Below are 16,405 nucleotides of genomic sequence, written 5' to 3' on the forward strand. Positions count from 1 at the left end.
TTCGAACATCTATATATTATAGATAACATAATTTTCATATTGCTAAATAGTACCAGGATGAACTTATGTCTTTGAAATCATGCTAGAAACCCTGTCTTCAGGGTATTGTTGTCTTCCTTCCTTCCCAGTCTGTTGGAATGTCTGGTGCATGAGAATCCGTAGCCACATCAGACAATCCTTTTAAAATGGAGGAGCTGGCTTTGTTGGACTTGTTGGAATGCCCCATGTGTTTCGAGCGATTGGACCGGTCAGCCAAGGTCCTGCCCTGCCAACATACGTTCTGCAAAAGCTGCCTGCAGAGACAAGAGGCCTCTCGTCCGCACCTCTGCTGCCCAGAGTGTCGCACTCCCACCCAGGCCAGGTCAGTGGAGGAGCTGCCTGCCAATCTCCTGCTGGTCCGGCTCCTGGAGGGCCTTCATCAGGGCTCCACGGGGCCCGGCAGGGACAGACAGTCTGCCCATGACATGGTGCCCTCAGCCAGGGAGAATGCCCTACCCAGGGACAGACAGTCTGCCCATGACATGGTGCCTTCAGCCAGGGAGAATGCCGTACCCAGGGACAGACAGTCTGCCCATGACATGGTGCCCTCAGCCAGGGAGAATGCCCTACCCAGGGAGGCGCAGCAGCAGCAGCAACCCCTGCCCACACAGCACAGAGAGAGGCAGGGGCATCATGAGGTATGGGGCTGGTTCTTACTGCAACCTCCTTGTTTGACTGCTTTGTTGATTGTGATACTGATGTTTCACGCACCTCTATGATAATGACATATTATGATTTACATTGCACATTGTGTACCAGTCCCATATTTCAGGGACAATTCCAATAGTTTGTTTTGAAGCAGGCTTTAGCAAATCCATTCCAGGTCATTCCCAGCTCTAAAGATTCTTTCTGTGTGCCAAATGCCTACGGGAACGATGAATCTGGGAATTGATTTTTGTCAACCGGTACATTTTGTGAATGATCTAAGTATCTGTAAGCGATACTTAGACGATTCACTATTTCAACATCATTTAGTGAACAATTTAGCCCTCGGTTCTGAACGTCTAACCATTACTTTCATGGTACTTTCAAGCTTTTTCCAATGAGAACATATCATATAACATTAGCATAGTCATGAATCTGGTTTGAATGTTCTGAAATGAGGTTTCTCTCACCACTGTGTAGGAGGGTTAGGGCATTTTGCTGATTCTCTGTGCAAGGTCTATTTCAACAATTCCCAATTGTTATGGTCTATTATCTCGTCCCCTCTCTCATGCTTGTTAACAAATGTCTTTTTGCAAAGTGGTTGGCTGGTCCTAGTTTGTCAGTGTAGAAGTAGGTCAAGCTGAGAGTTTTATGTTTCACCAGAGGGACATGCAATTGTATTGGCAAGACCCATTGCACAACTGACATCATGGGAAAGGGCAGCCTAGAAAAAAGTTTTGTGTGTTTTTTATGTTGGACGCTTCTCGCTCCAAACTTATATTATCCAACAAGAATCTACATGTACATACAGTACCATGCAAATGCACAGTCATGAAGTGTGAAATGTGTACAGTCATGAAGTGTGACATGTGTACAGTCATGAAGTGTGACATGTGTACAGTCATGAAAAGTGAAGATGTGCTCATGTTGTCCAGGTTGTTGCCAGAGCCTTGCACAACCACAGAGGGAACACCGCAGGAGAGCTTGACATGACGGCCAGTGACATAGTCACCCTCAGACACAAGGTGGATGATAATTGGTATTATGGAGACACCAACAGCAGCAGTGGACTGGTCCCTGCCAACATGGTGCAGGTCATCAATGAGCCAAACCAGTCTCAAGCTCAAACCCAGTTCCATTCCCAGTCCCAGTCCCAGTCCCAGTCCCAGTCCCAATCCCAGTCCCAGTCCCAATCCCTACAACAATCCCAAACCCAGCCACTGGCACTGTGCAGAGCCATGTATGACTTTGAGGCCAACGCCATGGATCTGGAAGACTGCAAGGACCGCCTAACCTTCCTCAAGGTCTGTCTGTGTGACTGTGTACTGAACATATGGAGCCTGTTAGGACTGAGTAGGGTCCTTAGCATGTGTGTGCATAATTGTGTATCTTAATGGTGGCGTTATAATTGATGTGGGATTTTCCTGTTCTGAACCCAAGGAGTCATCACTTCTGTGTCTATCTGGCACAGTAATTGTTTTTTTTAATTTTAGGGTTAGGGTTACTCACTAACTGCTGATTCCAGAACACACCCACCCTAGAGTGCGGAGTGTTTTGTGTGGTATTTACCTAGCTACAAATTCCTAATATATTATTTATGGGTTTTTAATGAATACAAAAAGTCACACCTACTATTTGAAGTTGCTGATTGGCTCCCATTCTATTCATTTCTTGGAAGGCAACAACTGCAACTAGAAGACCCAGAGGCACTCTGGCAGTGGGAGACCTCTGATGCAGTGTTTCATACTGTGAGGATTTCAGAGGGAGTTATATAAGGGCCTTAGCACTCACACGCTCTCCATTAAAGCACATTCGAGCAGAGCTTTTTTCTCAAAGGCATATGGTCAGATGGGTTTAGAGAGGGGTTGTCCGTGTAAAGGATTGGGCCTGCAGACACAAAGGGAGTTGATGTCACATTGCTGTAGGGGAGTATTCCTTCTACAGAGCTAGCACTCTGTTCCAACCACCTTACAGTGGGATCTCTCTCTCTCTCTCTCTCTCTCTCTCTCTCTCTCTCTCTCTCTCTCTCTCTCTCTCTCTCTCTCTCTCTCTCTCTCTCTCTATCTCGCTCGCTCTCTCTATCTCGCACTCTCTCTCTCTATATATGTATATATACGGTACTGTATATCTGTCTCTCTCCCTCCACTCTCTCTCTCCCTCCATCCACCCCCCTCTCTCTGCCCCTGTTTTTCTTTTGATGTCAGATCTTGAATTGCAGGGAGACATCATCACTGTAATCAGACGTGTGGATGAAAACTGGATCGAGGGAAAGCTGGGGGAGAAAGTTGGGATCTTTCCTCTCCAGTTCACAGAGGTTAGTGTTTATTTTTTTTTCTTTCTTTCTTTCTTTCTTACTTTCTTTGAAAGCATCTATTGATTGCCGCTGGCAGATTATATGATCAATGTTTGTAATAAGTTGAACTATAGATGTCACTACTGGATGTCATTAACTCGGGGTCATTGCGGGGGCACTGCTTTGATTTCCCTCAAATCGTTCCTCTTTGATTCTCCCATAAATGTGCTGAGGTAAAGAACTAATCCCTGTATCCCTACTGTGTGTCACCCACCACTCATTAGTGTGTGACCATGAAGCTCACTCAGCTTCACAAAGCTAGCTTAAATAGCTAGCTGATCTGACTGCCATTAGCCTTCCTCTGTTGTTGCTGCTGCTTGCAGTTGTTAACTCTGTCCTGGCAGGGCACAACCATTGATGTTGTATAATCGTATCCCATTCATCCCCTATACAGTAGTAATGTACTGCTTAGCTCTCAGAGCCCTCCCTTTCACCTTCTACTTATATTCCCTCTCTCTCTCTCTCTCTTCCTCTTTTCTTCTTTAATCATCCAGCTCTTGTCTACCCCTCTCTCTCTCTCGTCTCCTCTCCTCCTCGCTCACTGAGCCACTGCCTCTTCTCGTGTCGTTCAACCAAGCGTGAAGACACACAGTAATACTTTCTCTGCTTGGGTGGCAGAATAGCACATCACTGTAGGGGAGTGAGAGCAGCACCACTCCACTCTGCCTCCTGCTCCTCCTCCCACCACCAGTCACGACTGCTTTGCTCAATTACGGGTACCTAGCCGCCCGCCTGCCTGCCTAACCAACAAGTACAGTACAGTGCGTGAGTGAGGGAGGGAGGAGTGAGCAGAGTAGGCCTTTTTTTGAAACCGACCATGTCACTGATCAGGTCCATTAAAGTAGGCACAGAGGGGTGGCAGGTGATGTTGGATAGAGGTGAAAAGAGGATGATGAGTGATTTAAGAGTGATTTAATTTAGTGGTCGTGTTCAGTTTTGTTTTTTTGGGGGGGGGGTTCCAGTGATCAACATAGCGTGCTGTAGCGTCTTGTTCTCTTAGTCAGTCAGATCCTAAAAGTGTGTTTGTTCTCTTTCAGCCAAACACGGCAGCTGCCAAACTCCTTGGGGGAAAGATCCAGAAGGGGACTTCTGACTTTGCAGAAACTCGCCCCCGCATCGGGAGTGGCGGGGGAAGCGCTGGCTCAGCTGGCGTACAAAACCGGATACCCCGCGGCCTTGGGGGGGCGCCTCAGAGCCCTACGAAGACCCCTATTATCAGTGCTCTCCCCCACCCCAGCCAGGGGAAACAACCCAGCATCAGCAGCTCCCTATACCAGACAATCCAGGGGCAACCCACTAACATCAGTCACCATTACCAGACCATCCAGGGGCAACCATCCACCATTAGCACACACAACCACCTGAACCATCAGGGCCTTGGGCAGCCGTCCCACCCGGCTGGCCCCTCTATCACTGACACCTCTGGAGGAGTGACCTCGCTTCGTGTGAAGCGCCGCTCTGACAGCACTCAAAAACACCTGATGCAGGTGAGTCCACAGATTGTTTGTGTGTCTGTATGTGTATGTGTGTGTGTGTGTGTGTGTGTGTGTGTGTTGGGTGGAGTCCTCATACATCTAAGCCTCCAGCCATTGGTTGCTCAAGGTTCTTGTTTACTTAATGCATGTTTTCTCATTGACTTTTCCTATTAAGCATGCGTGAAGTGTTCTCACAGCACAAGGAAACCGCTGTTCTCAGAATAACAAAGCCCTTTAATAATGGGCGTCTTTAAGGGCCTCATGAATCACAACAGCTAGCAAGATGTTTTCTCTCTAATACAGGGAGGGGAACCATTACTCATAGCTTCAGGAATGAGTGAGAGGCAGCGCCCATGTACCGTACATGATGAGGTGGCTCTGGTCAAGACATTTTACATTGACATTGTCATTTAGCAGACGCCTTACAACAAATTCACAGAGACACAGGGAGGAAGACAGATGGAGTGGATGGATGGAAGGGGGATGGAGTGAGTGAGGGAGGGAGGGAAGAATGAAGGGAGTTGAGGGAAGGAGGTAAGGGGAGATGAAGAGAAACAGCGGGGAATCACCGATTACAATCAGATTCCTTGGGAAAGGAAGACAGATTTGACCAAACCAATGAATTGGTGTGTTAAAGGGAATATTCTCCCCTTGTGGTCTGCTCTGGGAGATCGAGGGAGACACGGGAGGGTGTCAGTGTGTATGTCTAACAGAACCCCATTAACTGGGGAAGGTTAATCCACAATGCATTTTCGTATTTACGCTTAGTGTATATTATCATCATACCATAGTAGCCTATGTATATCAGGCCAAAATTAGGTGACTGGTACCTTACAGGCCCGTGGTCCTAGGGTAGTTCATAATATCATAGCTTAGTATATCATGAGTTCAACTTGGCCCATATTAGGTCTACCCCCCTGTCTGTAGGTCTACTCCCTATCTGTCAATCTACAACCTGTCTGTAGGTCTACCCCGTGTCTGTCAATCTCACCCCATTTATGGTAACGGGGGCATATCTGTAGGAACACGCCCCATTGCCGCTTGCGGTTATATTTTGTGAATTGGATTCACTGTCTCGTCTGCCCTAGGCTACTGGGTAAGTGATGCATGGCTTGTAAACAAACTTGCATTTTAGGACGTGTTTAAAAGCAAGGACTGTGTGATCATCTAGTTATGCGTCTTTAGCATGTTCATGCTAGCGATGTTCCTTTTTAGCGCTAGCCTACTAGCAAATGTTTTGCATGTGTTTTGATTCAGAGTGAATTTCTCCGCTATTGGTTTGAGGTGTACCAACATTCAAATAATCTTCTTCAACAGATATTAATGCATGATACTATCATTTGAAAGCTTTCATTTATTACAATCTGCACTATCATAATCTGGAAAAAAACTGAAAAATGACCTTGCCCTACTTGAGGACTTTTTAACCAGACCCTGTTACAAAAGCATATTAGCTCAATTAAAACTAAATGTTTAATTTGAATGATCAAGTTGAACAGCTATTATGGTTGCCTAATGTTTAATTGGACAAATACTGTAGTGATTCTCTACATTACATAAGATTAGCTTTTTACAACTAAATCACACATAATTGAGGTCCATAAAGCTAAATACTATCCTTATGTGGCTGCAAAAAAAATCCCTCACCTCCAAGCCCAAACATGAGATCATACTAGAACAGTATTTAGTGGTAATCCATGCCAACACAAACAACTCTGCAAACTACCCTAATTCCAAAGCCTGCTACTGTACCACTGCTGCCAACTGACCTGATAATAGTGTTGTTCCTTTGAAGAAAGTACTGCTCTACCCTGCAATTATGCACGTCAGGGAGTAAAAGAGTAATGTGGGTGCCACACAGGAGGCCTCACGAGGAGGAAGGAGTGAAGAGGAGAGGGAGGAGGAGTAGGCGGATCAATAAGGGCATGGAGGAGGAGGAGGAGAAGGAGAAGGAGGAGATGGAGGAGGAGGAGGAGAAAGAGGAGAATAGGGAGAAGAAAAAGAGGAGGAGGGGGAGGAAGAGGAAGAGGTTAGGGAGCCTCACTCTCTCTGTTGCTCGCTCCCATGCTTATGCTGATGACTCACTCAGCAGAATTGGTTACATAACAGACCCCCTCTCTTATCTGCCTGAGAGCTCCTTCCTCTTCACTGAGCAGGTAACACTCTCTTTCACATCGCTGTGCCAATAATAGCAGACGAGCTGAGTCCTGAGCTTGGCTCTGGCTGGCTCCCCACTTTAAAGGAGAGACTCTTGCCATCCAAACATGAGCAGGGCTGCCCAATGGTACGGACCATGGGAGGTGACATGGACTGACTGTTTTTCTTTTATTTAATTCTATAAAAGAGGTCTGTGATCCCTAGTCAATTATTATTATTATTATTATTTATTTTTTTTAAATGTTTTTTTAATGCTGTGTCACCAAAATCATAGTATAGGAGGCGATAGTGAAAATACTGTGCTCCACACAATCCACTATACCTTTCCTTTTGGATGTGATGATGAAATAATTTATGACAATCATCTATGGAGTCTTATTCTTTCTCCTGGATGTGTGCAGTGAAGGTAGGCTACTGCAACATTGTGCTGCTAGCCTTCTTCTGTTTTGGTGATACAATACCCATACAACATTGATAAACAACCAACATGGTGACTGCTGTTGGTCATGGGTGTAGGAAGCATTGAAAACGTGGGTGGGTTCTCCCCCATAACATTTTTAACAGAGCAAATTTCTTGTTTTCTGGTGCCTTTTATAGTTTGATACTTCTATCTGGCTATACTAGCATGAGACAAATGATGGGTACATTTTGTAATAGAAGCCAGAGGAAGTGGTTGGCCAGAGCACTATCATATCAACTACACCACTACCACAGATGGTGTTTGATATGCAGGTGTGACTAAATGCATGTTCATGCAATGGGCTTAACTGTTCATTGAGGTGTAAAAGAGAAGAAGACAAGAGTGACTTCAAACAGGTGTCAGCATATGTCATTTATTTAGCTGCGACAGTAAATTAATCAACATGAAATGAATCACCCTCTTTCCATATGTGCGGTTCGCTGCTTTTGGAGTGAACATAAATACATATTAAAATAAGCAGCGACAGGGATCAGGTCTAATGTTGAATAAAACGGCAGCTGTACCGCCGGTCGGCAGATACAAGACAGGCCTGAAGAGCAAGACAGGCCTTTCAAAGTCTTTCTTTTTTTTAATTAAATTTGTTTTTTTCAGATTTTATCCCCTTTTCACCCAATTTGGTAGCCAATTTAACCCAACTTAGCATCCAATTATCCCCTGCCTATTGCGAAGGATCCGCCGCACGACCCCGTGGCCGGCAGTCCCAGAGGAGGCCGCCAGGCAGACTAGGCTGACTGGCTCCTCGAGCCCAGTACCGTTACTCCGACACCAGACGGGGGCGGTGTTGCGCGACGGATCCTAGTCCAGAAATACTCCTATACCACCCTCGGAAGCGGCCGGCCAATATGCCGCTTCCCGTGTGCCTCGGCCATATCTGGATCTGGCGAGCCGGGATACGAACCCCGGCCCCGGTGGGCAGCATGCACTAGCGGCCAGTGCTTAGACCGCTACACCACCGCGGGGCGTTTTCAAAGTCTTTCTATGCAAGCCGGGGTCAATGAAGTTGTCCATTTCTGTTATAGCAATTAATCTGTTTGGTGATCTGTTTGGTGCCAAAATAGGATTCTGGCTGACTCAGAAGTCACGGAAACCTAACACCTGTATTTCTGGGGGCTGCTCCTTACCTTTACCTGTCATCACATTGTCATGAGAGGCCTAGTTACATAGTTTTACACTATTAATGAAGTTGTTTATGTTCTCATTGTAAAGCTGTTTCTGGAGTGTCTAATAGTTATCACCCAGGCTGCTCTACGTTCCAGCTTCAACATGAATCTAAATTAAGCACTTTGAGCTGCAATGTTTGCAGGAAAAGCGCTATACAAATAAAATATTATTATGATTATTATTGATTATTATATCATATATGATTATTATTATTATTAATATTATATGTGGCTAGTTATGTAAAGAAAGCGTCCCACCAGCCGGAGGAGCATGCAACTCCCCTCTGACTAGCAGCAGCCTGCCGTGAGGGAGGGGACTAGGGAACACAGACCGAATGAAAAGGTGTGCATGCTTTATATTTTGTGTGCGCACGCTTAAGTAATTTGTGTGCACGCTTTGTATTTGTGCATGTGTTTTAGTAATGCGTGTGCACATTGGCCAAGTCAACATGTGCTTTGTGAGCTATTATTAGAGCTGCAGCCCATCAGCTCTTGCTTTTGCCCCCCCCTGCCACTGCAAAACAAACACAGGCAGATCATGTCTTCCTCCCAGCACCTCTTATGAAAATAAGGTGAACTGGTGAACTAGAACATGAAGTTCCAGAAGAAACTTTGTGAGCTTGCTGAACGTCTTATTATGATAACGGATAACGTTTACAGATGGCTTGGTTGGTTTGATGGTTTTAGTGGGTGTTAGAACTGGTAGCTAAGATTGTTTGTGTCATTATTGTGTCATTATTCTAAGAATGTGTTCTGCTGGTGTCCTGCTGTTTTTATTTAAGAGTTCTGAAAGCACCATGGCAGTTGCCGTAACAATGGAGTTGTCAGAATGTTGGCCTTAGTCAACATATCACCATGTTAACATTTGAGTTACAAAAGGCAAATAGTTTAAAAAGTTGAATAGGTATCAATACCAAAAGTCATAGCACACCAAGTTGTTGAAGGAGTTACAGAGGAAAATCCAGAAGAAGGAGAATATTACGTTTGGCAAATACAATAGTTGGACTTGCTGAAACAAGTCCACTAATAACTAGAAAAATAAGTTCCAGAAGAAACTTTGGATTTTCGTGGGGTGTCACACATTTCTTACAAATTACATAACAGTATACACTCACTGAACACTTTATTAGGAACACCCTTTGCTCTCAAAACAGCCTCAATTCTTCATGGCATTGATTTCACAAGATCTTGGAAACATTCCAGAGATTCTGGTCCATGATGATTGCATCACGCAATTCCTGCAGATTTTGTGCACTTTCAAGCTGTGAATCCCCTGTTCTACCACATCCCAAAGGTAATCCCAAAAATCTATTGGATTCAGATCCTGTGACTGGGAAGGCCAGTGTAGAACACTGAACTCATTGTCATGTTCATGAAACCAATTTGAGACTACATTTGCTTTGCATTGCTCTTGGTCCCGTTGGTGGCCAGAAGTGTCTGGCACAGTTAACGTTCATGTGACTGTGCTGTGAACCGCAAAGTACAGGCCAGGACTGGAGGAGGTGTAGGGTGAGCTTCACAACAGGAGTGAGAAACTTTAGCCATAAAGCGCTTGGATTCATTTGCATCAAAACATGTATTATAGAATGCATCACAAAATGGTTAAAAGGGAGTGATTATCATTTTCATTTGATTATCATCAAACCTAACTTTTGATACAGCTAGCTTTAATGTTATGTGAAGACATGTCACAAACTATAATACATTGACCAATGGAAACATGCTATCAATCTCCCGAATGTGCCCAACGAGAGAAATTCAGATCATCTGCCAGTTTGTAGATCTGTCTAATAGACAGTGTATAGACAGTCTCTATAGACAGTCTCTATAGACAGTCTAGATCTGTCTATACAAAATTCCTTAGACGGCAATGAACTGTCATGATCTACTTCTCCTTTAGACAGTAGCAGGCAGCATCTCTCTAGGACATGTAATGCTAACTTTGTCTCACATTACTTCTGCCTCATGGCATTGCTTTTTACATTGTGAAAGTGCATGCTAGAGATTCTGATTATAGCCATGGCAGGCAATGCTTTAATCAGGGCTTCCATTGTCCCTCGGGTAGAGTGTGTGAATATAATGTGTTATGTGGTGAGAAGGCAGGTACAAATACAAACATCAAACAACTCACTTTATGCACTTTATGCACTAATGTTGTTGAGACATGGAATCCTAAATAGTGCCATAGTGATGTCACTATAATGAGAACAGTCAGTTGGAGACTACCGTCCGTGGCACTGCAATACGGACCTTTTAGTCACTCATCTAAAGGGACAACACTTGAAATTACAGGAAGGATTAGGAAATTGCCTTAAGTCTTTTTTAAGTCTTAAAATCTCAACTTTTGTACCTTTGTGGGGAACTATGGGGAGTGTAATTTCAACACTACCTGGTTGAAGAAAAGCATGTTTTAGTGCTTGGTTGAAACCAATGGAGGGGAAAGTTTTTGAAGCCCGCTGCACCTTATGCAAGAATACGGTGAAACTAGGAACATTGGGGGTAAAGGCTTTATAATCACATGGTCAGTCAGAGCCTGCCATCTCTTCCGTGTTCGTCGCTGCTTCGGGAGCATCAAGTGCGCAGTAACACAGTTGTGGCTGGTGATAGAAAGTGAGGATGATGGCTAGGTATACTAAGTGAGATAGTATGGACCGATGGATAAAGATACAAGATAGGAAAGGATAGGTAGGATAGCCAGATTGATGAGAGAAGGTTATAAGATACATAGGTAGATAGATACATACATACATAACTACAGTTAAAATGTAGTTAAGACTTTTATTCTGAACCTTTTTTTATTTTTCAGACTTTTATTCAGAAACTTTTTTTTCCTGACTTTTATTCAGACATCTTTTTGGGGGACTTTTATTCTGAAACTTTTTCTTTTTTGACTTTTATTCTGAAACTTTTTTTTCCCAGACTTTTATTCATAATTTTTTCCCCCGACTTTTATTCAGAACATTTTTTTCCTGACTTTTATTCAGATTTTTTTTTTCCTGACTTTTATTCAAGAATTTTTTTTTCCCAGACTTTTTAATTTTATTTTTTTAACATAAACTAAACTATTTAAATGCTGCTATTGTTTGTGAATGTTTTTCAGAGGATGCAAAGTTAGTGTTTTAACTACAGTATGTGTGGGAGCAGAATTTCAGTCACAGAACAAATATCAAAGGTCTGTGACTAAAGTGCTATTTCCAGCTCAGTAATTAAGAGCTATTATCCAAAAGGCAGCGTCCTTAACAGTAGGGCGGCACACCTCAGGGTAGCTCCCAGGCTAACCTGAGTCAGTGACTCTTGTCTCTGAACCCGCCAGAGTCCTTCAGCTCCCTGGAATGTTAGTAGAGTGGAGGGTAATGGATGGATGAAGGTGGTAGGATGAAGGTAATGTGGTATATGCTATGTCTGTTGCAGTTTCACTGCATTTCCCACCACAGTATTTTTCATCCAATGGAGTGCTAACCGTGGGGGCGGCTGAATGCAAGGCAAATAAAACATTATTATTATTATTATTATTATTATTATTATTATATTATACACAAAAAGGAGACAGTAAGTACAAAGGAGTTTAGAGTTTATGTTAAGCATTGTGTTCTGTTGAGGCACCAATTCAACAGTGTGTAGTAAATAACAACTCCATTGTCCTTGGTGGGTCAGTGATGCCTTATTCTCTGTATATATGGCTTTTATTCACTTTTATCACTTTTATCCCCTTTCATTTATCTGTCTTTACCTCAGTCCCTCTCCGCTGAATTCCTGGTTGACAGTCTGCTTCATTTCACATACAGTAGTTGAATAAACTTTGTCTGTTTCCATTTGATGCCTCCATCTTCTTAGGGCGAGAGGAGGATGAGTAGTGAGACCCCTCCCAGCATCACTATGGCCCTGATCAACCCCCAGACCTCCACCTCTACAGACAACAAACAGTCCACTCAGCAGCTCTCCATCAGTGTGTGAGTAACACTGGAGTAACATGTCTAACACTACATAGTAGTAACACATAGTAGTAACACATAATAACACAGTATAATAGTAAGAATAGAGCAACATTGGGGTAAGTAACACTGTAGTAGCATGACGGCACAGCACGGTTTCTCTGGGTCCTCAGGTGTGCGGCTCTGTATTCCTACAAGCCCCGTCGGCCGGAGGAGCTGGAGCTGAGGAAGGGGGAGATGGTGGGGGTGTACGGGAAGTTCAAAGAGGGTTGGCTCCGTGGCCTGTCTCTCAGAACAGGCAAAGTAGGCATCCTGCCTGGCAACTTTGTCACCCCTGTGCTCAGGTGAGAGGGTGTGGCCTGTGCCATGACACTTTTCATTGGCTGACTATTGAAGGGCTATTCATGTGGGGAATGTTTTTTTTATTTTTATTGATGAACAATCAATAGGATATAGGACAGAACCTTAAATATTTCAAAGATTCATCGTCACCTGCATATATGTATCGGAAAAAAAGAAACTGTCATAACCATTTCAATACATAGATTTAAAAAATGTTAACATTATTGTAATTACATATAATATACTTTGCCTAACAGCAGGAGTGTAAAGTAATGATCATAAAAAATCATCCATCTATCTATCAAAATGTCATCTCTTCCCAAAGGGAGCTCATAAAGGGCTCTGCACACAGCGTGCGATTTCTGTTGCGCGTCAACGTTCCATTTTGAAGTTTGAATGGAAGTCTATGAGAACATCGCATTTACCCACACACGGCCCCGATTTTAATCGCACGGCGAACATTCGATTCCATTCATTTGACAGTGCGACAAAACTCGCACGCCGTGTGCTTTGTCCCATTCAAAATGAATGGAATCGAATGTTCGCCGTGCGATTAAAATCGGGGCCGTGTGTGGGTAAATGCGATGTTCTCATAGACTTCCATTCAAACTTCAAAATGGAACGTTGACGCGCAACAGAAATCGCACGCTGTGTGCAGAGCCCTTTAGTGTTACTTTCACTTTACTTTCACATGTCACAAAGGTCTATAGTTACTCAATAATACACTGGTAAAGTGGAACATCACTGACACCCATACAAACCTACAAAGCTGCGGCAGATGGTACACTGACATGAATATGGTCATGTTTGGCTGCTATGTGCTCCCACCATAATATAAATGAATATTCGTAATGATTTCCCTTCCCCCTTATCTCAGAAACAGAGACAATGTCAAATATTCTGTAGCTTAGAATATTTACGACTGCACCCTGTTTTTGTACATTTAGCATTTTTTTACGTTAGCCGCTTCAAACGGTTATGACCATTAAAGCGATTAGTTGTATGATGATCGACTGACACTTAAAATACCATGACTGTCAGAGCCGTACGTGTATGTGGTTTGGCGTCAAGCGTTCTCTGATGGTTTGATATGAAACATGTTTGTGTTGATGTTGATTACAACAATACAACATGTGTGATGATGAAAACTTAAATTGACACTGATGTTACCCATGCCACCCATGCCGTAGAACGTCGGCCAGACTTCTTGAGTCCAAAGCTGTGTCCTCAGCCCCCGGCACAGTCTCTGGAAAGAGAACCACAGTGACCAAGCCTCCATCGGTGGTCCTGGCTCTGGATAAGGTCAACTCTAATGGAACAGCCTACACATCTGGACCTGTTTCTATGGCCACACAGCCTGTGATGTCATCAGCCGGTGCCGTAAGACCTTCCCTTCATGGGGTGTCGCAGGGATGGGACACAGTGAGGCGAGCCTTCCATCCACACAGAGGTGAGAGTGGGGAACTCGTACACAACTCCTGTTCAATAGTGCTGGATTCTATGGTTGTCAACCAGATCAAATTATGCATGCTTGACATTGTATGCACACGTAATGGGCTTACAAAGTCCTATTTTGCTAGTAGAAAAAATTTAAAGGTTCAGGAAGTTGAGGTAGTTGAAAGAAAGTGAGAGTCCTGGATGGTTGGATGGATGGATGAAAGGTTAATTCTATAGTTTAGTGAGAGAAATTTAAAGAGAAGGCTGAAGCCACCGCACTATACTTTTGTGTGTTTATGTATTCATCGCCAGTACAGGTCACTGGGCCCAGTTGTTCAAAACGTTTAATCTGGATCAGAATGATCAGATCTATCTGGCTGGTTTTGAGTCGTATAGGGGGAGAAATCAGCCAGCTCCATCAGATCCTGGATCAGAGAAAAGAATCAGGATCATTCTGATCCAGATTTTGAACAACTGGACCCAGGTGATGAGGCTTATTCTATCTCAGGATACACACTTTGAGTGACAGCAAACTGTTCATGTGCCCTCAGGCTCGTCCCAACGAGGAAATTACTCTTCCCACACCTCCAGCCATCAGTCCCACACCCAGAACTTTGCACACATCCATGCTCCTGGATACTCACCTGCCCTGCCCAGGAAGAAACACAGCGGCATCCTCTCCAACACCAGCAGACCACTGGGCTTGATCTCTGAGACAACAGCGCCCTCAGCTGGTAGCTTTCTGAGGGACAGAGATACTGCTCCTAAAGAAGCCTTGGACAGACAGGCCGGTGACGCCCCACACTCCATCCTGGTCAGACCAGACTCCTATAAGAACAATACAGAAAAGGTACTAGAATGTATAGTAGTTCTTAAAGTTCCTTTGGGGGATGTTTCACTGGTCTTATTTCTGCTTATAACCTTTATTAACTGGTTTATTATGACCTGTTTTTCACCCCCTCAGCCCATGAAGTCAGTGCGGTTCCTCACCAAGGACCCCTCCCCTCCAGGGTCCAGGACCCCCTCCCTATCCTCAGCCACTCAGGTCCCCCCCTCCAGTACTCGACCCGGACCACCACCCTTAGAGGTGTGGGCCCCATCGCTGACCTTGGGCCGAGACGGGCCTGGTATCGTAATGAAAGAAGGCAAGGCACCTATTCTTAGGAAAGGTCTGGAAACAGCTGTCTCAGATGGTCTGGCTTCCAACCTGAAACCTTCATCATCATCCCCATCAACGTCATCATCATCATTATCAGCAGCATCCACTCAGTCGAGTCCTTGCAGGTACAATGGATTTCTTTTCTCACAATCAAAAGTTAGAAACAGTGGTTAGAGTGCTATCTGTCCTGAAGTGGACATTCCAAAAGGAAGGGAGCGAGATGAGCTTGGCAGATCATGTCAAGGTTTTCTCTAAGGGTTGATCTGAATATTCTCTATAATAACGGCGAATTGTTACAAATTGCCCCACTCATTATATGACAATCGATAAAGGATACGTACTGTATGTGTGTTTGTGTACCTGTAACATCTCTTATCTCTATTCCTCACAGACACAGAGTAGTGACCATGTACACGGCCCAGACCGATGCTGAGCTCAGTCTGATGCAGGGAGAGTCGGTCCAGGTCCACAGGCCTCGACCGGACGGACGGGTTCTAGTTACCCAGGAGAGCAGCGGTCACTCGGGTCTGTTCCATAGCAGTGTTCTACAAGTCCTGGAGAGGTTCAGCTGACTGTATGTGTTGGTTAGAGTATGTGTGTTTGTGTTCTCCATTTGGTTAAACTGCCAAGTGAAATAATCAACCCGTTGAACAGTATGTGAGTGTGTCCATGTGTTGTTATACTGCCAAACAACAAACCTGCAAAAGGAGGTTTTTTGCCCTTTGAGATTTCTTACAGTATTTGAGACAGTGTCTAAATTAGGTTCTGAGATATATTTTGTGTATTTCCATGTACAGAGAAGCATGTATACAGTAATGTGAAAAAATTAGGACACCCCATGAAATATTTTGTTATTTCTTAATCCTATTGAGATTCTGTGAGGTGATTTGAAACAGGCTGTGCATGCAAGATAACGCTCAAACATCGACGAGTGGGAAAAACCTTCTCCCAATTACATCACCTTTATCTATAGATATTGTTTGAAAGAAGATCAAATATTGATGTCTATATTTCTTAAGATCTGAGCTTTGACTTGACGTGGCCATTCGAACTTTGAACTCTCCATTTCTTTCTTTTGAGCCATTCCTTGGTGGATTTACTGGAATGTTTTGGGTCATTATAATGTTGCATGGTCCACGTCCGCTTCAGCTTACAATATGTTGAAAAAGACAAAGGTTTTCCTGGGGTGTCCTATCTTTTTCACATGACTGGACAGTTATTTTCT

General features: G+C 44.0%; 1 protein-coding gene across 1 annotated transcript; it reads left to right on the forward strand.

Annotated features, from left to right (window-relative positions):
* Nucleotides 1-185: 185 nt before the first annotated feature.
* On the forward strand, nucleotides 186-15,752 carry sh3rf2 (SH3 domain containing ring finger 2; the record flags this gene model as incomplete). The annotated part of the gene is made up of 11 exons (XM_080527045.1): nucleotides 186-677; nucleotides 1,620-1,798; nucleotides 1,919-1,988; nucleotides 2,903-2,998; nucleotides 4,075-4,524; nucleotides 12,145-12,260; nucleotides 12,416-12,586; nucleotides 13,775-14,034; nucleotides 14,573-14,871; nucleotides 14,986-15,305; nucleotides 15,572-15,752. 11 exons carry the CDS (start codon nucleotides 186-188, stop codon nucleotides 15,750-15,752), a joined length of 2,634 nt encoding a protein of 877 aa, XP_080383171.1.
* Nucleotides 15,753-16,405: the final 653 nt, after the last annotated feature.

This window comes from Nansenia antarctica, assembly GCF_963989245.1.
Source record: "Nansenia antarctica genome assembly, chromosome: 3".
Classification (NCBI taxonomy): Eukaryota; Metazoa; Chordata; class Actinopteri; order Argentiniformes; family Microstomatidae; genus Nansenia; species Nansenia antarctica.